The sequence below is a fragment of the Protopterus annectens genome, chromosome 1.part1, assembly GCF_019279795.1.
Source record: "Protopterus annectens isolate FY-2018-M chromosome 1.part1, PAN1.0, whole genome shotgun sequence".
Classification (NCBI taxonomy): domain Eukaryota; kingdom Metazoa; phylum Chordata; order Ceratodontiformes; family Protopteridae; genus Protopterus; species Protopterus annectens.
In genome coordinates, this window is record NC_056726.1 from 451,322,424 (window position 1) to 451,347,197 (window position 24,774).

The 24,774-nt window shown below is 39.8% G+C and overlaps 1 protein-coding gene across 3 annotated transcripts in view; it reads right to left on the reverse strand.

The window, feature by feature from the left end:
* The window catches only part of TBCE (tubulin folding cofactor E), a 1,152,174-nt gene that overhangs the window by 640,780 nt on the left and 486,620 nt on the right, over window positions 1-24,774 (reverse strand). For all 3 annotated transcript variants that reach the window (XM_044075916.1, XM_044075896.1, XM_044075906.1), the window contains exon 8: window positions 2,172-2,248. In XM_044075916.1, coding sequence (XP_043931851.1) covers window positions 2,172-2,248 — 77 coding nt within the window. The remainder of the gene's footprint in view (window positions 1-2,171; window positions 2,249-24,774) is intronic.

The window sequence follows — 24,774 nt, forward strand, 5'->3', positions numbered from 1 at the left end:
CCCTCCTGAGGCAGAGGAGACTACTCTGAGCTCCTATAAGCTACCATTTAAATAAGGGAAACAGTTTTGTCAGTTGTAGTGGCACAAGGATTGTTACTACTGACACAAGGGTAGATGCAAGGTAAAACGGAATGGTTCTGAACTGGTAATGACTAGCTCCAACACAAATGCATAAGACTCACTCACTCCCTCATCTTTGTGTGCAAATAAGCATTTTGTTGATCTAATGAGCATATCTGGTCTCCTTTGGATAACAGATGGAGAACTGACTGAAGGATCACAACATGAAAGAAAGATTCCTTTGGATTACACGTACTGAGGACTGTTTAAGTCTGTGATTGTCTTTTGTGCTCACTTCTTTTTTGATAGCAAAAAGAAAATGGGACAATATCTAAATCCTTGCTGGTTTGGTGGGACCAGTCAACCTGTCAAGAATTGAGAGAACCTCCCTCACTGCTGCCTTCTCCTGCAACAGTGACAATCATCTATTTTTTACACCACCAGGAGGGTAACCCTACCATGGTTGTTCTTTCATACTGCACACACACACACACACACACACACACACACACACACACACACACACACACACACACACACACACACACACACACACACACACCTATTGCCAATTTAGAGTGTCTAATCCACCTACAGCATGCCACTGGAATGTAGGAGGAAACCAAATCACACAGAGAAAACCCATGCAAATACAGGGAAAAGAGCAAACTCCACACAGAAGGCTCCCCAGCAGGAATCGAACCAGAGAATCTCTTGCTGTGAGGTGACAATGCTACCTGCTAAGTCACTGTGCCACCACACATTACCACCAAATCTGTATATGCACATTGAAATCAAAGTAAAAATAAGCAAATGCTGGATGCAGAAAAGTGCTTCAGTTACTATAGTCTTTCTGTCATTCAAAACCCATAGTGACTACTTCGTTTTTCTTTTTGACTTCACAGTTAAACACACGAGTGCTCACATTCATTTGTTTATTGAGGAGTGACTCGGTCACTTTATTTCAATTTCTTGAGTGTTGTAGTACTTAATTATAAGTAATACAACCTGAATTGTTTAGCTGCCTGTAGCTCTTGTCTCAATCAGCATAGATTCATCAGAAGATAGAGACAGAAGCAGGAGAGAGACTAAACACAACCACACACACACACACACACACACACACACACACACACACACACACACACACGGATCATTCCACTACAAGGTGACATTTTTTAAGAATTCACTGTGTCTCAAGATTGAAGGCTGTTCTGTTCTTGCACACAACAGTGACTTTTTTAAATAGGTCTGCTGCTCACAGAAATCCTAGCTATTACTTTACTCTTTCACCTACACTTCAAGGGAAGTTGCATATTTGCACCTTTCAAACTGAACAGTGGACTACTCCACAGGATGGAGACAGTAAGGGAGAGGGATGGACAGCAACACATACACACACACACACACACACACACACACACACACACACACACACACACACACACACACACACACACACACACATGCTCAGATTGTCTTTCTTAAGAAACAAAACATGTTACATAAATACATTACACATTTCAGAGACTACACTACATTGATTTCATCACTTGTGTCAGGAAGCTTTCTCAGGTGTCACTGACTGTCTCTTGATTACTCTTTCATTATGAAGGGGCAGATGGAAAAAAGACACTGAAGACACATTACCAGAGTGCCAAATTCAGCAGATAATCACAAAGAAACAAGCATTTGGCACAGATGATAATTGCAGGTCAGTCTTTAACCCCAGACCTTGCGGCAGGACTCTGCTATCATCCAGTCTGATACACAACTGTTAGCTAACTGATACTCAATTCTGACATCCAATTGTTGTTCAGGCACACCTTTAGTGAATATAAAGGCAGATGTAATGACTGTTAACTTTCAGCAAGTTACATTATATACCAAGATCTGCAATGAACAGTCATTACAATAAAGTATAACAAAAACAATGTTATCTTACGGAGGGACACAACTGGAGCTTTTGGACAGTTCTGCACCATATACAAAGAAAGACAGCTGCTCAAGACTGTCAGCAACAATATATCAGGCTGCAGGGGGCAATGTATCACTGCAAAGGGGCAATATGCATATAACTAAAGTGCACAGAAGTTCACCATAATTCTTACCTTTCTAAATGGGTAATGGCATTGTAGGAAAGATATAGTTTCTTGAGATTTGGCCACATGGGAGCACACATAAGAACCTGAAAAAATATATAAAACATATAGACAAATCAATGTATATTCTAACAGAGTGAATATAATTATGATAAGCCAGACTATGGTTTTAATATGCAAGGCCTTTTGGGCTTACTGTAAGATAAACTGTTCAAACAGTTATTTATGAATAAATCACAAAGTATATTCTCTCTCTTTTGGTTGTATTTCCTGACCGGTTCTCAGCATTACCCATCTGGGACACCCTTGCTAATGACTGCAAAGGCCATCATTACCTTTATGGCTTATGATTAAAAGAAAGCCTGCAGCCTTACTTCCCCCTTAGTGCAAGAAATCTGGACAATGCTTAAAATAATGGGGGGGGGCAAAAGGTCCAAAAATAGGGACAAATTTGAAATATTGCTCTTATAAACTTAGAAAGAAGCTAGATTAATATAATTCATGTTGGCATGCATTTTTCTGAAGGATATGAAATCTGAAACTGAAATGTATGTCATTATTTATTGACCTCAATCCTCAGTGATTTGTCAGAAAACCACAATTTTTATTAGGAACAAACCAAAAATACGAGGAAAAATCTGAACATTATGCAGAAATCTGGACAGTTAATGTATGCCTTGGTGCATTCCCACAGGTTAATAAAGGTGTCTACTGAACAAGAAAGGTTACATTTGTGAAAGTGTAGGCCAGCTGGACCCAAGGCAACATACAAAGTAGCAGATCTTAACAAAAAAGTGACAAGGGTGACTTTTGAATGTAATCTTCTGGAATACCTGCTGTTAAATTCTTTAAAGATGGTCATAACATTTTTTCTGGATGCTGCAACAGCAAACTGCAGTAAACAGTTTGTGCCCTTATTAAGGACAAATGCAGTTGCATTGGCTGGCCCTCCATAAAGCTAATAAAAGGAAGCCCAGATGAACATCCACTGGATAGATTAAAATTTTCAGTCAAGATGACTTTAGTTTAAAGGATACGCTCCAACAAATAGGGATAGAAGACCCTATGGCTAAACCACCTCACCAAAGTTTAAAAGGGATGTCCAGACTGAATTGCTTAAGGAAGTATGGAGGGATCTAAGTGGTAGACAACGTACATGATATACTCTTCTATTTGCCAGAAAAAGATAAAAGCGAATCTTATGGAATACATTTAAAAAATCTCTGTGAAGGTCTCGCAAGCGTGTATCAACAGAAAAGCAATTTAAGCATGCCACATGAAAAGGATCTTGTGTAATGACACGACTAGTTTTGACTCACAGAACAAATCAGGTTTACTAGGAGGATCCCTGTTAATTAAAGTACATGAGGTGCCCTTTATGTAGGTTCTGACAGCATGTGGAGTAGAGGCATGTGACATGCCACTTTGATTACACTGTCACTGTGTGTCCAACCCTTTAAACTCCTATTTTTACCTGAAGCAACAGACACTACAACTATTCATTACATTTCTTCTAAACAAAGGGGCAACTGGTTAATAACAGAGTATTCAGCTGCATTTTTTTTAACTTCACACAGACTTTCACCATTAAGCAATCCCTTGCATTTCTGAAACAGAGTGACTGGTGCTCATTTTGGTTGACTGTGGTCATTACATTTTATGTAAATCTCAGTTCATTAAGCAGAATCAAGAAGGCGGCTTTTGAAATGACTGAACACCCAATAGACTTAAAATGTTCCATGTTTTCAAAAGAAGTTGTGCTTTAGCTACCTAGCTACTATTATTTGTATAGAATAACTACTTTGGATATTAACTGTACTTCCATTAGCAGCAGACCTGAAATATTTGCATCTGGCGTCAGTCTGTAAAAGCTACTTTCTTTGAAAGCTCAACTTATGTGCTATTTGTTTTATAAACACTGTTGGTACTGAAAATAACGCAATATCTTTTTTAATGTAATTCTACATCTTACTGTCTCCAGGGCATCTGGTTAGAGCATTAGCATCAGCAGCTATGCTATGAACTAGCAAAAATTCTGAATCTGTGGTATCCTACACTGTGCAGCCTGTTTTATTTTCATTTTGCACTGTGCTGTCTAGATTTAATGCTCTGTGCCCATGTTAGGTGTCATTAGCATTAATTCAATTACTATTTGTGCATTCCCTCAAGTAAATGCACATATGTGCACTGTGCTTTTCTTTTACATTGTATTTCAACAGATTTTTTAAAGTTTTCCAGCACAGTTCATTCTTTTGAAAAATGTTCTCCATCTACCAAGTTACTTCTGTTGCCTGCTCATTTACCTTCAGTTAATTTGTTTTCTTTTTCTTCAACTATCTTATTCTGCACACTAGTGACTGTCCTTCAGATAAGGAACAGGATAAACCATCCTGCCAGGAGCTTGTTCTCTTACATTTATTCTGTACCACTCCACATTCCTTGATCTGTGGTTTCCTTCTCTCACTGGATGCTTTCTTCATCCTATCAACTATTTTTAATTCTCCCAGCCCCTGCTTCTCACTTCCAAAATTAATCCAAACATATCTGCATCTCCTTTGTATAACTTTCAGCTCCTGCTAGCCTATTCCATCCTCTCCTTAGCAACCTGCACTACCTGTCTTCTCGGCCAATGTCCTCAGCTTCCTCCATCTCTATCCTCCTGCCTTAAGTTCTTTATTGCAAAATGTTTCTAATAAAACTCACCTCATTTTACATGCTTTAAAACTCAGCCACATTTTTTCAGCAGAACGTCTTCATAATATGCCCATTAAAATCAGATACTGACAATTAAATCAGATGTTAAAAGCTTAAACTATTTTAGTCTTGTATTTAAAAAGTGCTATTGTGATGATCCTGCCTTACAAAACTGAAAGATATGCAAAATACCTGCTCTATCTTGACTAAAAATACAATCTTTTAACACCATGAAAAGAGCAATAATTAGCAAATTTTGTGAGTATAACATAAGGATTAACAAAATCATGAATTGGGTATTTACAGAAAAGAATAATTTTGAAACATAGGCTCTGTAATTAAGCCGAAATATGAAAAAGATTATATATTGACCTATATTTACCTCTTCTAGATGATCTTTGCAACTAAGAGCTTAGAAAACAGATCTTTAATCATAAAGCAGTGCAGTAATCATGTTCTAAAAGAAAAAGGCCATGTTATAATAATGTTCATAGTTAAGAACCTAAGAATAATTAACTTGTAGCGCATGGAGCACAGTGATTACATTCAAATATTGCAAAAAAAGACAAACCAGTTAAGTGCTTCCATCTACAGAGACTTAATCTTATCAATTGTTAAGCATGCCTGCTTCGGTTACTAAGTTCGGATATTGTGCTAGACAGTGAAACCTGACAGTACTGGCTAGCAAATGACAGAAGCAGAATTAAAAACAGATTTGTTTCTGCCTGCTCTCTCTATTAGTAATGTGTCCCTAGTCCATGACTTCCTGCAACATAAGAGAATGTATTACACTGTCTTTCTGACAGCACTTCTCAAGTGCTTTACAGCTTTGAAAGCCATCAAAACACTCAGCATTTTTTGCATAACCAGTAATACACAGAGCAGATAAAGCTACATGACCTAGAAAGAATTATGATCTTCACTCTCAAGGTGAATTTCTTGACATCCATATCTCAAACAAATAAGTCAATTATGATCAGCAACCTGATCATAATCCTCTATGTTATAACAAGATTTTTATGTATGAACACCACTGGTATCAGCCTCACACTGCCACACAGATGGCAACCATCACAGAATAGAGAAAACCTATTCACAGCTTTATAAATCTATAACCCACTTCATGCTGCCACACAACAAAAACAAACCTGTGGCACAGCATGTATCTAATAACTTTTAAAGTTGTCGCTTGACTAGAATTGCACTTTGATTCTGAACATCATCTGCACAGCAATGTAAGGTGTGTAACATCTTTCAAAGCTGTTAGATACTTTGGACTCCTGCACTTTTTTTTAACTGGCAATTTGTAAGGGCAGCAAAACTACCTCTGTATTACAAAGAATTATGACCCAGTCTCCAAGCATAAGTTCACTTTGTTATGTGTACTTGAAACAGATTCTACAAAATTCATCTCTCAAGCTTTAATCTGTGAGTGAATTTCATGGAATCCTTTTCTCAAACATGTAACAAACTGGCTGCAATTGGTAAACTGATCATAATCCACTATATTACCTCCATTGGTTAAATATTATATAACAGTACAGAATTGCTAAAAAACATTTTGTTAGTATAACTAGAAAATATATTAGTGTTGTGAAATTAAATGTAAAGTTTAAGCAGTAGTCTAGAGAATTTCAGGAAACAAACAACAAAACTTTTGAACAGTTCGGACCATGGAGTATGAAATATCACCACCAGGTGTTCAGCCACTGTTGATACTGCCCCACAGGGACTTGAATAACCTCCAGGAGACTAATTGTGTAAAAAACAAAGAACTGTCAATATAATTAAAGGAAGTTTGATATTCGATCTACGCACTTTCATCCCTACACATTAAATAAGACTTCATCAGAGATAAAACCAATAACACGTCACTCCTTATATATTCCACTCATGGGTGTTATGTAATTCCCCCACCCCTAACACCCATATTAATCTATTTGGTTTCAATCAAATAATAAACTTCCCGACTAGAATCCACAAACCAAATAGCAAAGAATCTACTCTTGACTGGATCCTTATAAATAGTCACCCAGATTCCTATAAGGTAGGATCTCTCCCAGATGACATTAGTGATCACATGCTAACCTTTATCACTAAACAAAAGAAATATAGCCCAAAAAAGGACAATTTTGTCACCTATCGTTCTAAAAAACGTTTCCATGCTGAGAACTTTATTAATGAACTAAATGCATGTAACTGGTCATCTCTGAAACTACTTAATCTAGATGAAGCAATCTCTTACTTCAATTCTACTTTCCTTCATATTCTAAATAACCATGCTCCTTTCCGCTCCTCTAGAATCAGGACAAAAATAGCCCCATGTCTCACAAAAAATACCAAAGAAAAAATGTTTCTTTGAAATAAAATATGGGCAAGATGGAGAACCTCTAAAAACTCTGTTGATCATCTACACTTTAAGCAACTAAGAAATGCTGTCAAAAAGGATATAATCGCAGACAAAAAAAACTACTACTCCCACCTGCAACATACACACTCCAATAATCCTAAAAAATTCTGGTCTGGCATTAATAAACTTCTCAAACCAGGACATGCCACAACTCCTTCCCCCTGCTCTATTCCAAGTAGTAATCCTCTGCAAATAGCTAATGCCTTTAACAATTACTTCATTGAAACTATTCAAACATTAACTCAAACTCTAGTCCCCACTCCTACACAACACACAACTTGTCCCTTTCCCCCCCTTCATCTGCAACCTGTTCCCATCTCCTTTATCTGCAAACTCCTTCAAAAACTCAAACCCTGCACTCCCTCTGCTGATTGCCTCCCAGCAGAATACCTTCAAATTGGAGCCAAAGCCATAGCATACCCTGTTTCTATCCTGATAAATAGATCCATCTCTGAAGCCTACATCCCCTCTATTTGGAAATTCTCACATATAATCCCTCTGCACAAAGGTGGTAAATCTACTGAGATCTCCAACTACCGTCCTATTGCTCTACTCTCCCCACTAGCCAAAATTATGGAAAAATGTATTCACCATCAGCTACTCCAGCACCTTCTCCAAAACAACTTGCTTGCTAACTGCCAACATGGATTTAGGCCCTTTCATAGCACTACTTCTGCCCTTTTAACTTTTACTGATTGCATAAATAGGAATCGTAACAATAACTGTCTCTCAGCTGCCCTATTTATTGACCTTTCCAAAGCCTTTGATATGGTCAATCATAACCTACTTATCAATGTGCTAAAAGCCCAATCTCTTGACCCACAAGCAATCCTTTGATTCAAATCTTATCTGGAAAACAGACAACAAGCAGTACTCTGGGATAATAATCTATCCACATACCTCCCAGTAAGCACTGGAGTTCCTCAAGGTTCTATCCTAGGCCCTCTTCTTTTCTCCATCTTTATTAATGATCTCCATACTGTTTTTCCACAATCCACCTGTATACAATACGCTGATGACTCTACTCTTATCTGTACTGCCAAATCTTCTTCCTCTCTCCACACCCTTACACAAAATGTATTTAACACAGTTGAAAACTGGTTCACACAACGCTGCCTTCTTCTTAACCCTAAAAAACTAAGCTACTACTCTTTACTCCCACTATAAAATCTCCTCAGTTCCACTTCACTATTACCTCTGACAATGGAACCTGCATTTCCCCAATTCTACTGCCCAACTACTTGGACTAACTATTGACCATAACCTCACCTTCGATGCCCATGTTAATAATATTATAAAACTGTTAATAAAAATTAGGCTCCCTGTATAGAATAAAACCCTTCCTTACACCTCTAGCTAAGAAATCCATAGCCCAGACTCACCTTACTCCACCCTTTTCTATGCTTCTGCCATTTACACCAATCTATCTAAGCATAATCTCACCAAACTTGAAACTAGCTACAATAACATAACCAGATTTGCTACTGGCTCTCCATACAGAACTCATCACTGCCTTAACCTTAAACAACTCAGATGGTTAGAACTACAAAACCAACTACAATACAATCAACTTGTGATTGCAGAAAAAATCCTGCACCATCCCTCTAATACTCCCATCCTTACTAATCTGATCTCCCCTTATAAAAATCTTTCTACACTACGCTCAGCTAATAAACTTCTTATTGCCTGCAACCCTTCTAATAACAAAGCAGGCGATTCCCTCTTCTCCAATGTTGTGAGTAGAATCTGGAACAAACTTCCAAATACACTCACCTCACTCTCATCCTCTGTAATCTTTAAAAAACATCTTAGAGACCACCTTAAAATACATTGGCTTTGCCCCTGCTCAAAGCCTGATTGAATCTACTTTTCATCTCTCCCTCCCTGGTTCTTACTTTCCTGCTTCCTTAATCAATTACCCTCCCATATCTTATGAACAACACTATAACATGTTTCCTAATGTTAAATTGTTTTAGTTTTGATTGACTTCACATGAACCCTACTAAAGCATTAAGACTTGTTTAATTTTTTTACTTCTACTCTAATGAAACGTTACTTTATTCACAATTTATTTTTTTCATGTCTTATTTTGTAATGTAAAACTAATCTTTTTTATAATATTTTGAATGTATTAATTTACTTATGTTGGAGCTTTTCTCCTCGGGCCTCTACTGAAAAGGGATATGTATCCAGCTAGACTAGCCCGGTCAACAAATGTAAATAAATAAAATAAATAAATAAATAAAATTTTATGCAAATCCCGTCTTAAAGCTGTACAAACCAACACATGAATAGTAGAAAAATAAAAAAAAATGAACATTTTAACTGAAAATAAAAGTATTTAATCTTTAAAATGGACACTATAGAAATCATATCATTAAGCTCATACGGACCAGAAAAATTTGACTTAATCTACAAGGAAAGTTATTTAACTTCCAGCAAAGTTTTCCAAGGTCCACCCCTGAAATTCTGTCTAACCGGGTCTACTTTGACTCACCAAAATTACATTTCAGCGAATCCAAGTCGGCCGACTTCACTTCTCTGAAACACCGTTAAATTGAAAGCATGGACTGCAAAAATCTTTGCCTGTGAAAGGAACCACTTGGCCACCATGGTGAACTTTTACCTTTCTTCAGAGTAGTGCGATCATGGAGTTGGTATATTTAAGTGGGGGAGGGGGGGCTTAATTTTGGTCTGTTCAGGTTTTTTTTTTTTCATGATGGCCAAGTGGTTCCTTTCACAGGGAAAGGATTTTGGCAGTCCATGCTTTAGATTTAATGGCGGAAAAGTGGAGTTGGCCAACTTGGATTCGCTGAAATGTAATTTTGGTGAGTCAACGTAGACCTGTCTAACCAACTCTAAACCAAAGAACTTAAAACTATGACACTCATGCTTAAATATGTTTCCACAAGGCATTGGCTTGAAGCGGTTTCTTGATTGCATAAAGATGTTCATAAATGCGATCTTTAAAGCTCTTTAAGTTTTCCCTATGCAAAACATACAGCATACCTGACAGATTGCTATATAAACCAGGCCCTTAGATCTACAATTAATATGATATTGTACAGTCAGTGGACTTAAGCCTTTAACATCAACCTCTGTTCCCTCCTGAATAAAGAGGCAGTAGGTACACTTTCCACATTTAAAGCGTCTCATTTTTTGAGGTTATTGATAAGTGTGCCTGTAGTCCCTATAATCTTAATACACCAGTCTTTCCTATATATTATACAGGTGTGACTTCCTAATGCTTCTATGTTAATCAATCCCACATCACCCATTTTCCAGTTATTTTTAATAATTTGGGAAATGCTGTCTGCATCTCCACTGTATGTATGTATGAGACCCTTAGTGTAATTGGGATATGAAGCCTTATTATTATTAATAACCAATAGTTCCAAATTACCTAGTTGTGGGGAAAATGTCTTGCATCTCTTTTACTGTATATTTCCTCAAAAATATTCAGAAAATCATTCAGGTACCATCTTCTTACCAACATGGACCTCAATTTATCACTTTCTAAATAAAATAATTCTGAATTGGAAGTCATACAGAGCAGTCTTACCAACTGTCCTTTAACCAAAGCTCTTTTTTGATGACGAGGATGCCAACTATTGAAATGAAGAAGACTATTTGAATAAGTCGATTTTTGATGGATATCAGATACAAATGTCTCACCAACACTGTCCTTAGTAATTTCAACATCTAGGTAATCAACAGTATCCAACAAATATTCCATAGTAAACTTTAAAAAGTCGGTGGTGCTATTGATATTAGAAAAACAATCAATTTGCTTATCCAAAAAATGATCACATCATTGAGGTAACGGCCACAAGGTGCCCATGAATTTTGATAACCTGACTTAAACACATATTTGTGCTCCCAATATACCATAACTATATTTGTAAAAATAGGGGCACATGTTGCACCCATGGCCACACCTGTTCTCTGCTTATATATCATACCATTGAAAGAAAATATAATTATCTAGAATCACTTCCATGAAATCTCTCAAGACATCAATCAGATTGGTGTCCAATGCCTTTACATCAATCAAATACTCGTAAAACCATGCTACCCACCACTTCATGTGGAATTACAGAAAACAGATCTTTGACATCAATCGTAACCAAGATTAAAGCTTTGGTATAGGTGTCCATTCTAATACTTTTGAGAAAATCCCAGGAGTCCTTATAAATATGTTTTCCCTGGCCAAGGCCATCTTTTAGCTTCAAATCAACAAACTTGGTCACTCCACAAGTTTTTGAACCCTTGGCATCAACTATAGGATGCATTCGTGGGTCCACCTGTGTTTTTTTTTTTTTTTTTTACTTATTTTTGGTATACCAAATATATCTGGTAATCTGGGAAACATAATGTTGACAGATGAATTTGTGATTTGTAATTTGTTCCTGCATCAAAAAAATCATATAAGAAAAAGTCTATCTTCCTACATGCTGGATTCACCTGATTAATAGATACTTCCTCATACTGATTTGTTAGAAGTAATAATTCCATTTTAAGATCGTAATCTGCGCTATTCATAATGACCAACCATCCCTCCCTTATCAGGTTTCATCAACAGAATGTCCTTATTCCTACAGATGTTCTGCAATAATAAGTTCTTCCTTGGGGGGGGGGGGGGTTATAATGTATTGGTCTCTTCTTGTTACCCAAAACCCTCAGAGTATCCTGCTCACATAACTTCTCAAACAGGGGCAGAGCTGGATGAAACGGAGCTTTGTACACACTCGTTTTGTGTAACTCATTCTTCTGTTTAACGTACTGTTCATTAGCAAATAGCACAGAAAAATTCAACTTTCTAGTAAATAACTTTAACTCTATTAGAATGGTAGTTAAATTAGCTTTCTTGGTAGGCACAAAAGTCATACCCTTCTCAGATATACTCGCATGTGCAGGACATCACTTAAAGTGTACACTTTGAAATCCCCATAATCATTAGTAACTAATAAAATGTTGTCATTACATGGGGTATTTACTGTTAACAGTGGTTGAGCACTTGTTGGTGATAGTTCACTCTCCGTAGACCGAGCTGTTCAAACGTTTTGTTGATTGCTGAACTGTATACTATGTACTGTAAATACTTATCATTCACAGAGTATCATACTGAAGCATTTGCAGTTGTGCATTTATTTTGTAAACATTTAGCCAAACATTTGGAATAAACACCGATTCTAAAAGTTACTGCCACACAGTATTACACCTTCCATGCTATTATAGGTTCATAGGTAGGTACTATGCTATCAGCCCAAGGGCCTATGTAAGTCTAGCCAGCAAGGTTCCATAGCTTACGCCACCCACAATAAAGTTATTTTCCTGTGCCACTGTCCAGCAGACACAGAAGCGATCCCTGGGGTGTATTTCCTATTTCCCATCCACTCATCAAGATTTTTCTTGAAGAGTGCTAATGAAGAACTTTGCTTGACATAGATGGGTAGCTTGTTCCAGAGTATAGGAAGTCTCTGGGACAGGAATCTATCCTTCATGCCTATTTTTTTTTTTGGGGGGGGGGCATTGCACCTCATGATTGGTAGCCAAATCCATCTTTTTTTGTGTAAACTATGGGTGTAGCCAGATATTTTTGTTATACTCAACCATTATATTGTTGCCCCCTTAACCCCCTAACATTTAAGAAAATGCACATCTCCCTCTCCAAATGATGCCTCGTAGACTTAGGAAATGTGCACTTCATTTCAGCTGTTGCCACTGCATTCCATAAAAAAACTTCTCTCTAAGAATAATGCATATAGGTTTATGGTACAGCTATATGTTTAGCCAGTTCTAGATGTTCTAAACCCTTTAGCGGCCGTACTGCTTCCAAGAGATACACAGAAAATTATAGTGAGCAAGCCCGGCTATATCCTTAATCTACAACACTACAATCTCACAGTATTCTTCTCTTGTGCAGTACTTCTCTAAACATGTGCTTTCCAGACTCCCATTTTTGGCTTCTTATAAATGCCTTTAGCTTTCTTTTAGAGCTATAACTTAAGTAACAACACAAAAAAAAAATCGTTGGCTCTCCAACTGACTCCCAAATTCAAATTTATCTATCGCTTATGAATGTTTCCTCTTGTATTTTACAACTTTCTTTAACTGACTTGACTGTCATTTCAGACTCCTTGGTTAAAAAGTACAGTTTTGTACCTACCATAAATGTAGATGTTCGAAGATCCACATTGCTGCAGTCCTTACATATGGGTAGTCCGCTGTCCTCGGTCGGCCCGAATACCAAAGTATTAGGCTGACGTCGGTCATGGGCGCTTAGATCTGACATCAGAGCGTCAGGGTATAAAAGCGCATGGCCGACGTCATATCCTCAGTCTTTTCTTGCCCCAGATGTCAGAAGGCCCTAAAAAGAAAGGCCACAGCCCAAAAACAGGATACCTCCCAAAAACATGCCCAACAACAACCATCACCCATACCATAAAACCATGCCAAACTACAGAGGGGAAGGAGGGAGGGTAAATTGGACTGCAGCAATGTGGATCTTCAAACATCTACATTTATGGTAGGTACAAAACTGTACTATGTTCTTCATCTCACATTGCTGCAGTCCTTACATATGGGTAGAATCCCAAAGCAGAGGTAAAGGGAGGATGGCAAAATCATAAAGCATTAGGGGCTGCTAAAATGCCCTGTAATATTGCAGTGGCAAATCCAGCCCTAGACTTAGAATAAAGAGGAAGGTGGTAATGCTTGGAAAAAGTATGTACTGAACTCCAAGTGGCTGCTTCCAAAATATCTTTGTAGCTACCCCTTAGAAAGGCAGTAGAAGTGGCAGTAGCTCTAGTGGAATGAGGTCTGATTCCAGCCGGAATCTCCTTACCATGATGGGAATAACAGAAAGAAATACAAAACCCAATCCATTTAGAAATAGTTTGTTTTGAAACAGGTTTTCCCTGAGAACCCAAAGCAAAAGAAACAAACAACTGCTGAGACTGCCTGAACCCCTTGGTTCTGCTCAAATAATAACGTAACTGCCTATGAATATCCAAAGTATGCAAAATCTCCTCCCCTTTATTTTGGGGGTTTGCATAAAAAGTAGGCAAATGAATAGTTTGGTTCAAGGCCACACTAGAAACCACTTTAGGCATAAAGGAAGGATTAGTACGCAAAGATACCCTATCCTTATGAAAAATCAGGAAAGGTTCCACTGCCATAAGGGCCTGTAATTCAGAAACCCTTCTTGCAGAGGTAATGGCCAACAAAAACTCGGCAGTAGCTGCAGGCTCAAAAGGTTGTAGAGTAAGCTTTTCCAACACAAAATTGAGATCCCAAGCAGGAGTAGGAGCTCTACGTGGGGTCTTATGTTCTTTGCCCCTCTAAGAAATTGCTTAAACAAAGGATGGGAAAATAAAGGAGGGTCACAGTCATAGTGAGCAGAAATGGCTGCAGCATGAACCTTTATCGAGGAGAAAGACAAACCCTTGTCCAATAACTCAGTAAGATATTGAAGAGAAACACTTAAATCAGGCTTGGAAACATCAAAGTCCTTCGCTTTGCTCCAAAGAAAAAATCTCCTCCATTTATCAGCGTAAACTTTCCTTGTACTAGGCCTTCTGGCCTCCAAAATAACATTCAAAACTTGTTGTGGAAGCTGAGACCCTCCAGGGTCTAAAGCAGAATATGCCAGGCTGTGAGATGCAGAGACTGAATCTTGACATTGAGGAAGTGATCGCCTCCTGAGACAAAAGATGCGGAATCAAAGGCAAAGGCCATGGAGGCTCCCGCACCAAACTCCTCAGTAGTGGGTACCAGTGCTGTCGAGGCCAATCCGGCTATCAGAATCATGGATGGCTTGTCTATTCTGGCCTTCAGGAGTACCTTGGGAATGAGAGGCAGAGGTGGAAAGGCATAGACATGAAGATTGCTCCAACTGAATGATAGAGCATCCACCTTCCAAGCTGTGGGATGAAACATTTTGTGCAAAACTTTGGCAACTGGTAATTTAGTGGAGAAGTGAACAGATCTATGTCTGGAGTCCCCCATAACACTGTCAACTTTTGAAACACATAAGGATCCAGTTTCCACTCGTGAGGATCCACAATTTGTCTGCTCAACACATCCGCTAAGGAGTTCTGTGCTCCTGGTAGAAACCTTGCCTGAAGATTGAGGTGTAAACTGAGAGCAGTCTCCCACAAAATCATCGCTTGCCTGCAAAGAGGGTACGAATGGGTTCCCCCTTGCTTGTTGATGTACCACATGACAGTAGTGTTGTCTGTTTGAATCAACACCTGTCCTGGGTGAAGTAAATCCTTGAAAGCCATCAATGCAAATTGGACTGCTAACATCTCCTTCAAGTTGATATGCAAATGTTGAAGTCTGACAGGCCACGTGTCTTGCACCCATTTTCCATTGAGGTGTGCTCCCAAGCCTTGTCCGAGGCATCTGTCGTTAGAATCTGACTCGCCTCTGGTCGGGTCACAGAGAGTCCCTTGTTTAGGTAACATTCCTGAGCCCACCACAAAAATTCTTTCCGAATGCAAGGTATTATCTGAATGACAGTGTCTAGATCTTGGCAGTGTTGTGTCCATACATATTTGAGATACCATTGAAGCTTCCTCATATGCAGTTTGGCATTGGGAAGCACCAGAATACAAGATGCCATGAACCCCAAGGCTTGAAGGACTGTCCTTGCAGTCAGCCTGGACTGTAGAGACATTTGATGGAAATAAAGAGAAAGGCTTCTTTGTTTGTCCGGGGTCAAAAAGGCCATCTGGGAAGCTGTATTCAGTCTCACACCCAGAAAGCACATGTCCTGAGAGGGTACTAGACTGGACTTTGTTTCGCTCACAGAATACCCTAGGCATCTTAACACTACCATCACATACTGTAGATGATGCAGAAGTTCGTCTTTGTGTTGTGCGATAATCAGGCAATCGTCCAAATAAGGATAAATCTGTATTCCTCTTAACCTGAAAAGGCTATCACTGGAGCCAGAACCTTTGTGAACACTCTGGGCGCAGTAGATAAGCCAAAGGGCAATGCAGAGAACTGATAATGTAAATTTCCAGCCCGAAAACGCAGGTACCTCCTGCAACTGGGCCTGATAGGAACATGAAGATAAGCCTCTTTGAGATCCAGAGTTACCATCCAGTGATCTTTTCCCAACAGAGGTAAAAGCTGTTGTAACGTCAGCATTTTGAACTTCGAATGTCCAGATAAGTGTTGAGGATAGATAAATCCAAAATTGGTCTCCACGTGTTCCCTTTCTTTGGTACTAGAAACAGGCGAGAATAAAATCCTAGTCCCACTTCTGACAGAGGAACTGGCTGTATAGCTCCTATTTGAAGAAGTAAAGAAATCTGCTTGTGAGCCTCTATCCTTTGCCGAGGAGGAACGTCTGGCATGCCTTTGAAAGGAGGCAATGTATGGAAATAGAACTTGTAGCCTCGGTTTATAATGTCCAATACCCATTTGTCCTGGGTGACTAAAAGCCAGTTTTGCTTGAAGATTGCTAACTTTCCTCCCAAAGGAGCTGCCAGGGAAGAAGAATCTGGCAGCTGAAAATGCAGGTCATTGGGCCTGTTTACGAAAGGACTGGCCCCTGCCCTCACCTGCAGATTGTGCAGGTGAACTCCAAGTTCTAGGCCTGAATGTACTGTGAGCTCTGCCCCTGCCACGTCTAGATCTACCCCTAGACTGAGAATCAGAAGAAGGGTAGGTCCACCCCTTAGTAGGCCAATTTCTACTAAACTTTGGAGGTTGCACCTGCAAAAGATCTTTAACAGTCTGCATGTTCTTAGCCTTGTCTTCCATTTTCTTCAAAACCGACTCCACAGGGGACCAAACAAAACTTCAGACTGTAAAGGGCATCCAGAACTCTAGTTTTAACATGCTTGGACAAATTCTGATCCTTAAGCCAGGCGTGCCTACGAAGAACTGAACCAGTGGCAGCCACCCTAGAAGAGGCCTGTACAGCATCAAAACCACACTGCAAAGAATGCTTACCCACCTGTTCAGAGACATGTACTAAATCCTGCAATTCTTTACACTCTATGCCCTCTGCCAAAGCATCCACTTTAGATTTTAGCTGAGAAAGGAGGAAATTCTGATATTTCAACATATGAAACTGGCAATTTAAAGCCCTCATTGCTAAAGTAGAAGAGGTATACACCTTCTTACCCCATCTATCCAAAGCTCTAGCTTCCTTATCTAGAGGAACCGGATTCTTTACAACAGAAGCTCTGACACCCTTAGGCCCCTGACTAATAGTTTCTGGGTCCGCCCTAGGACTCTTATACAGATATTTATGAGCCTCAGGCACCCTGTAATACCTGTCCGGTTTAACTGGCAGGAGGCAAAGAATCTGGATTAAGGAAGCCTCCGAGAAAACATCTTGAACAACACCCAAAACAAAAGGTATATCCAAGGGGCTATGCTGTGGTAAAACAAGAATTCCCTAAGCCTCTTCCGTGAATCAGAGAAATCCTGTCCTTCCCACTTAAAATGCTCCCTCATGGAATGCAGAGTTTCTGAAAATGAAAAATCCTCTGGAGGAGAAGCAGAAGGAGTGGAATCCTCTGCATCAGAATCCGAATAAGGGGAAAATCTTGAATATCTTCAGCAGAAGAGTCTGAGTCATCTGAGGCCTGATCCAAACTTTCCAACTCTGGCTCCACCCTGGGCCTCTTATCAGGAGGGGGCATAGAACCTCTAATTAAAGTAATCAAATCTTCTGCCATTTTAAGCATGTGCTTTTTAGGCACAGACCCTGAAGTACCTGGAGGGACACCAGAGGAAGGCAAAACAGACCTGCCCTTAGAGGAAGCCTTAGAAATAGTAGCAGAAGGCCTAACCACCTTAGGCATAGAAGGGAGAACAGTAACCTGAGAGGCCCCTTCAGCTTGACCTGACTCCTGTGAGGCCACATCCTGCAAAATCAAAGTTTCCCCCTGAGACTCAACAGAAACTTCAGCCGGATCCACCTGCTCCACTGTAGTTTCTGCAGGACCGGCGTCCGAAACGGACGAATCAACCTGTCTAGGTTTCAAGGATTTGTCTTTGCGCTTCTTCGAAGCGGGCGCCGGAGAATCCGACGGCATATTATAATTACACCGCTTACCAAAGACTAACCTAGCACAATCTAACCTTCTTTTTATAGTGCGCTTATTAAACCTAGCACAAAACCGACACCCGACTACGGGTCCCAAACAAGGAATGCAAAGAGAGTGATAATCCCTATGCGGTATCTGTTTCCCACAAGAAATACAATTATTCACTTTTTCTGACATCCGGAAATAACTGAGGCAAGAAAAAACAAAAATATTCCCCAACGGGGTACTTAGCCCAACTTGGTTTTGGTCTGAAACTCAGAATACGAAAATTTCAGAACGCCGAACGGCACTTGCAACGCTGCTTCTGCATCGGACCATGCGGCAAAAAAGACTGAGGATATGACGTCGGTCATGCGCTTTTATACCCTGACGCTCTGATGTCAGATCTGAGCGCCCATGACCGACGTCAGCCTAATACTTTGGTATTCGGGCCGACCGAGGACAGCGGACTACCCATATGTAAGGACTGCAGCAATGTGAGATGAAGAACATCCATGATCCTGACTATCTCTGTTCTTTCTGTGTTACAGCTTAAGCTAAATGGTTTCTCCCCTTACTTTAGTCAGCAACAAGTATGCTATTTTTTACTTAAAGACCCAGCCAAAGGCCTGGTTGGAGTGTTGCTGCTCTCCTTGTCAGGTATGCTGTTTTGTCCTTAGCTGCCCTCCTGCATATTCACTTCATATTCCTGACTCATTTTTTTTAATCATCAGCCCTCCATTGATGGATCAGTACATTCCTGCCCTTATATGGCAACAGCTGATCGCAGGAGACCATGTCCCAGACAGCCATCAGTGTTATTTTTCTTTTAACTGTAACTTGTCCAGCAGCTGACATACACACTCACAGATGACTGTCTGCTATACCTTCCTTGGTGAGCATGAGCATTTCCAGACAAGCCCCATGAAGACTGCTACATGGATGACACATCCTCTCCTTATAAGATGCATGTGCTGTCTGCCTCTCTACACAGCAACATTGCAGCTGAACAGATTGCTTCCTCCCTCTTCCCAGGATGGAAGGGACAGTATCAATCATTCAGTCACCCCCCCCCCCCCCCCCATCTTCTTCAGAGCCTGGCTCCCTAGTCAAGTCCAGATTGTCTGCATCATGGTCAGGGCTTCAGCCTTCTGTACTACAGAGATAATGTTCTTCTTATTGACCAAATGGGACCATGGATTTTTAAATCAAACTTTATTCTGTTAGTCAATCCCAGTGCTGCAAATTTAATGGCATAACCTCTTACATGGCTCAGTGGTTCAATATGATTTGATCCAAACAATGCAGTCCTTTACTCGTCCTAACATGTTTGCAAGGAATTATTCACATTTTGATTAGGTAATTACCAACCCCCACCCCCAAAAGACAATGCTGCTACTAGTGTTCTTCCCAGAACATTTACTGATTAATGACCTGTTTCTTAGTACTAGTCCTTTAAAATGCTAAAATCAACAACACTATTACAGATAAATGGAAAACTCATTTCTTTCACATAACGAACCTTATTCTTTGGCATTCATTCTAAATAGACTGGCCGCCTCTGTAGTTTTGGGTAACACAGACCTAGCTCTGAATTATTTCAATTTGTTTTTTTTCTCATTCAATCCTCAGTTTTTTTCCAACTGCTGCGCATAAGATTAGGGTTATTAGTTGTCCACAGAAGACCTCTGGTCTTAAAGCTAAACTCACAGATTCTCTGTAAAGATCTTGGAAGGCCTTAAATACTGTCTACCTAAAATTATTAATATTATTATTAGTAGTAGCAGTAGTACAGTAGTAGTATTTTGAAATACCAATGAGACTGCAGAATCATCAAAGTAGCAAACAGTGATTAGTCCAAAAAAAAAATCAGCAGGATTTATAAAGACAACTAAAGCTGTTCTGGAACTAAAGCTGGTAGGAGGGAGGGTCTGGCATAATGGTCAAGGTCTTTAACTCACAGATACAAATTACATGGTTTGATTCTGAACTCTGATTACTGGCTAAGCATGTAATACTTTGCAATCTCCTTCATTAATGCATTTTCTGTACCTAAGAACACTAATCATTCTCAGTCTGACTTAGTAATTCAGCCAGCTTTTTCTTCTTACACTCCCATTGCACATTGAGCAGACTTTACCTGCAGGACACCTTATTTTTACTGGTTCTCTCCTATAAATTATGCACATCAGTCTTCTCCCCTTCTTCTACCAGAGTATGGTAACAGAGGTAAGGAAAAGACTTCTTAAAGTACCACACAAGAATTCCATTGACCAGTTTCAGCCATCAGTTTTAGGAATAGCTACAAACACCACTGTTAAACCACTTTACTATCTACTCAGTCTTCGTCTCCCTTCAGAGCAGTCCTTGTAGTTGGAAATATTCTGACACCCTTTTAAAAAGGCATCAGCATAAATCTTTCAATTATCTTGGATCAATCATGATTCCCACCTATCCCCAAATATTAGAAAAATTCACATATCTTGTTTTTCAAATGCATCAAAAAATATGGGTTCCTTTCTGACTCCCACTATGACGTTTAGACTAGTCAATGCAGGACAAATCTTTTCTATCAGTTACCAATCTCATCAATAAATATATGATGCATACCTTATCTGTGCCTTTTTGTAGATCTCACCCTTGTATGACCAGTCATCTTAGGACCCCAGGTTATGAGGTTTCACGTGCTCTTTTTTAGTTCTTAAATTACATTACCAGTAAAATGCCAACTCAGACTTCATTCCTTGCTTTCCAATACTCAACAACTCCACTCCAAGGTACCCTGAGGCTTCATCCTAAGGCCCTTCTTAATCTACTGATTCTTTCTCAAACACTTTTACCTAGTTTCCTACTTATTCCTTCATTAACACTCTTTCTTTGCTTTTTATCCATCTAGGAACACAAGTATTTGCAAAGTGCTAGTCCTGTCTGAAACAGTGAACAGCCTTGAACCACAAACCCTCCCAGAAACAAACTCAACACAGAGACAACTGCTGTAACAAACTGCTAAGTATTATACTTGACATTTACAAGACTTTGTATATTATGTACTGCTGCATGCACCTTGGCAAGCACATGAAGCAGTTGGAGAGACCACAGAGGTTCCTGACCAGGAAAATCCAGGGTCTCAAACAACTATCCTACAGAGATAGACTAAAATCCCTGTCCCTCTACTCAGTCTCATACAGACTGCTCAGAGGTGACCTGTGTTTGGCATACAAGTCCATTTCAGACCCAGCCTTGATAGAGTTGCTGCATATCCATAAAACAAGCTCCACTCGCACAACCCGCACGCAAAGCCATAACCTGGTCTTTGACATTACTAGAACTTGTTGGTGGGACAGATTTGTGTTCCAAAGACTTCCCATCTGTGGAATAGACTCCCTCTCCATGTCAAGCAGAGTACATCTCTAGCACTCTTTAAGAGGAACCTGGACTGGATGGGTAACAGAAAATACACCCCTGGGATCCCACCTGTGTCCCTGCTGGACATGGGAAACAGGTGCTGAGTTTGAGGGAACATGGGTGAAATTCTTGGCTAGGCTTATAAGGGCCTCCTGGCCAATAGACTAGTATCATCCTATGAACCTATAAAAGAACTGGCACAATTTGTATGGAATTTGAGTCATTGCACAGACAGTTGGAAGCTTTTTCTTCAGTCTGACTTTGCAACTGAACAACAACAAATAAATAAATAATATGTTTTCGTGACTCAAGATAATAAATAATTGTCTGTATTATTCCTGTAGTGTTTGTCAGTATTATTACTCTCTCTCCTCTTGCTCATTTCTCACTCATCTTTTTCTACTCTTCTGTTTACCTTGTTCCACTTCTTCTCTTAAGTACTGTCACCTAGTCTTAATATCATAACCGCTTCTTGCCTGTGTCACAAATTTATTTTCCTCCTAACCATTACATTTCTTCCTCTTACCTGTACTTATCGTAGATTCCATAGATATTCCAAGGCTGCTGAGGCTCAGGACTGTTCTCACATTGCCAGTATCCTCCCTCAGGCCGCATCTCTTTTCTCCAGGAGGGCCATTCCAGTCAATCCCAGACTAAATTTGTGGCTACCCATCCAATCATCTAGTTTAAGTTAAAGGAAGACAGTGAGTCACACTGTTTAACAAGCAGAGGAAATTTATTCCAGAAGTTTGGGAGATGCTGATTTATAAATCCATGCTTCCACTGTGTCTTATTTATCTGTTGGTGACGGGTTTATAAAGCCGTGCTTCCACTGTGTCTTATTTATCTGTTGGTGAAGATTAGGTCCCTCATTCTAGTATCAGTGGAGTTGTTGGACTTGTGGAGAAAGAGAAGTCGTGGGCAATTGGGTATCTAATGGTGCTGTAAGCAAGTCAGAGATCTCCACTCAAAATTCTGTTATACAGTGACTAAAAGGACAGAGCTTCTGGACTTCCTTGTTAACTCAGGGACTTTAGGCCAGTGATTTTTTTGGGTAAGAACTTTTAGCGGTCTTTCTGTGTGACTGTATTCCAAAGTGGGCACAGTAATCAATCACTGGCCTGATCAATGCTGAATATATGGGAGTGATTACCTCTTTAAAACTTGATAATATTCCTTTGGCACTTAGTAGTGCTACATAGGTTCATATGAGATTACTAGAGTAATGGCTTAAGTGCCCTTACAAGCCTAGCCAATGTAGCCAATATTTTATCTGATTTTTGATCCCTAGAGGCTAGAGTATGGCTTAGGTTTGTACCTATGCTTTTGAGTAATTTACAGAATGCCCCTGTCCATAAGTGACATAGACGCTACCCCAGAAATGAATTTATGATTTCCTATCCATTGATCCAAACTGCTTTTGAAGAGGACCAGGGAAGAGCTCTGCTTAACATGAACAAGAAGCTTGTTCCAGAGAACGGGTAATCTCTGAGACACGTATCTGTCTTTCCAGCATGTTATGTCAAGTCACAGACCAGGTTTACATCCCTAGACTGGGTAATCCTTGTGCTGTTAGTCTTGCGAATGTGCAACAGTTCCATCAGGGCTGGATTTGTGAGTACCTTGAAAGTTAGGCACAGCTCACTGCTTAATAGTCAGTAGGAGACAGAGTAAAAGGATAGTCTATGCATACAGAACTTGTTGTTTACACCCTGTATTTTCTTTGTGAGAACATTTGAGGTCACTCCAGCTGTTGTAATTGACTGGTCAAGTACATGTCAAAAGGTGCACAGTACTCAGCTACTGGTCTGATGAGGGTTGAGTACATTGTGACTATAACTTCCTTGGATCTGGATGCCATGTCTTTATCTACAAACTGTGTCACACAGAAGGACTTCCTCACAATAAAAGGATTTCCTGATAATCATTTTTGCAAAAGACAGTGTGCTACCAACTCAAGTACCTGGGTCCCTAACTACATTTTTGTTTTGTAGAGGTGTGCTGCCTACACAGCATGGTGAGGCGAGCGAATTGCCTACCAAAGTGATGATACTACACTTTTCAGTATTTAGCCTGAGCCTATTTTTCTCTCTCTTTCATTATAATGGTTTCTGCATTCTGCTTTCCTTCACACAATCTGTTCTACGACCTTGAATCTCAGTAAGCTAAGTGATATCCCTCAGCTGCTGATACTTTTTTTTTCAATCACTTTAACTCATTTAACAATTACCCCTTCATTATCTAATGCCTTTTTATTTTTCTCTAACCAGAAACATGGGTGCCAGAACCATAGAGCGAAGGGGAAGGGGCACCCCCCAGTTTTGCATCCAACTTATATATATACAAATTCCAAAATCGTACTACAGTGAAGGAAAGGGTACATGTCCTAATCCCCACTACAATGCAATCTCCGTTCAGCTGCACTGAGCTGCATGAATAAATGAGCAAATGTGCAGTGTAACCCAGTGCCTACAGTTCTGCAAGTTCTATTTTAGTAAAAACGGTGGCAATTTCTTTTCTTTATTAAAATCGGATTAGGATCCAATAGCTTGCACTGTTGTGCTCTGCATCTGCTGGTGTTTGGCTTCCTGGACTAACTTCCACTTGTGTGCGGGGGGGGGGGGGGTTCAACTTTAAATTCTGGGCACTGGGCTATACTGCAACTGCAAGCACCTGACCACACTAAGCAGTGCATTGGTCTGCCTCCCCAACTTAGTAGTTCTGTCTGGTCAGGGTTCAGCGGCAGGTCACAGGTGTAAAAACTGCCAGTTAAAGCAGTTGTGTTCTTTCTGTCACCTTACGGGGTCTTGCACTTTTTCTCTGCTTCTGCTTGCTATATAATCATCTGCTGGCCAGACCTCCTTCCAATCCTCAATCAATCGTTGAGACTGATTGAAGTTTGTTGTTTCTTTCTTATTAAAAAAAAGAGTAAAATAACTTACAAGAATTGAAGTCCATTGCTGTCAGTGCGGTGGTGGTGGTGGTATGTTAAATATATTACTGTCTTCTTGCAGGCAGTTGCAGCCTCTGCAGCCAGTATTTTATC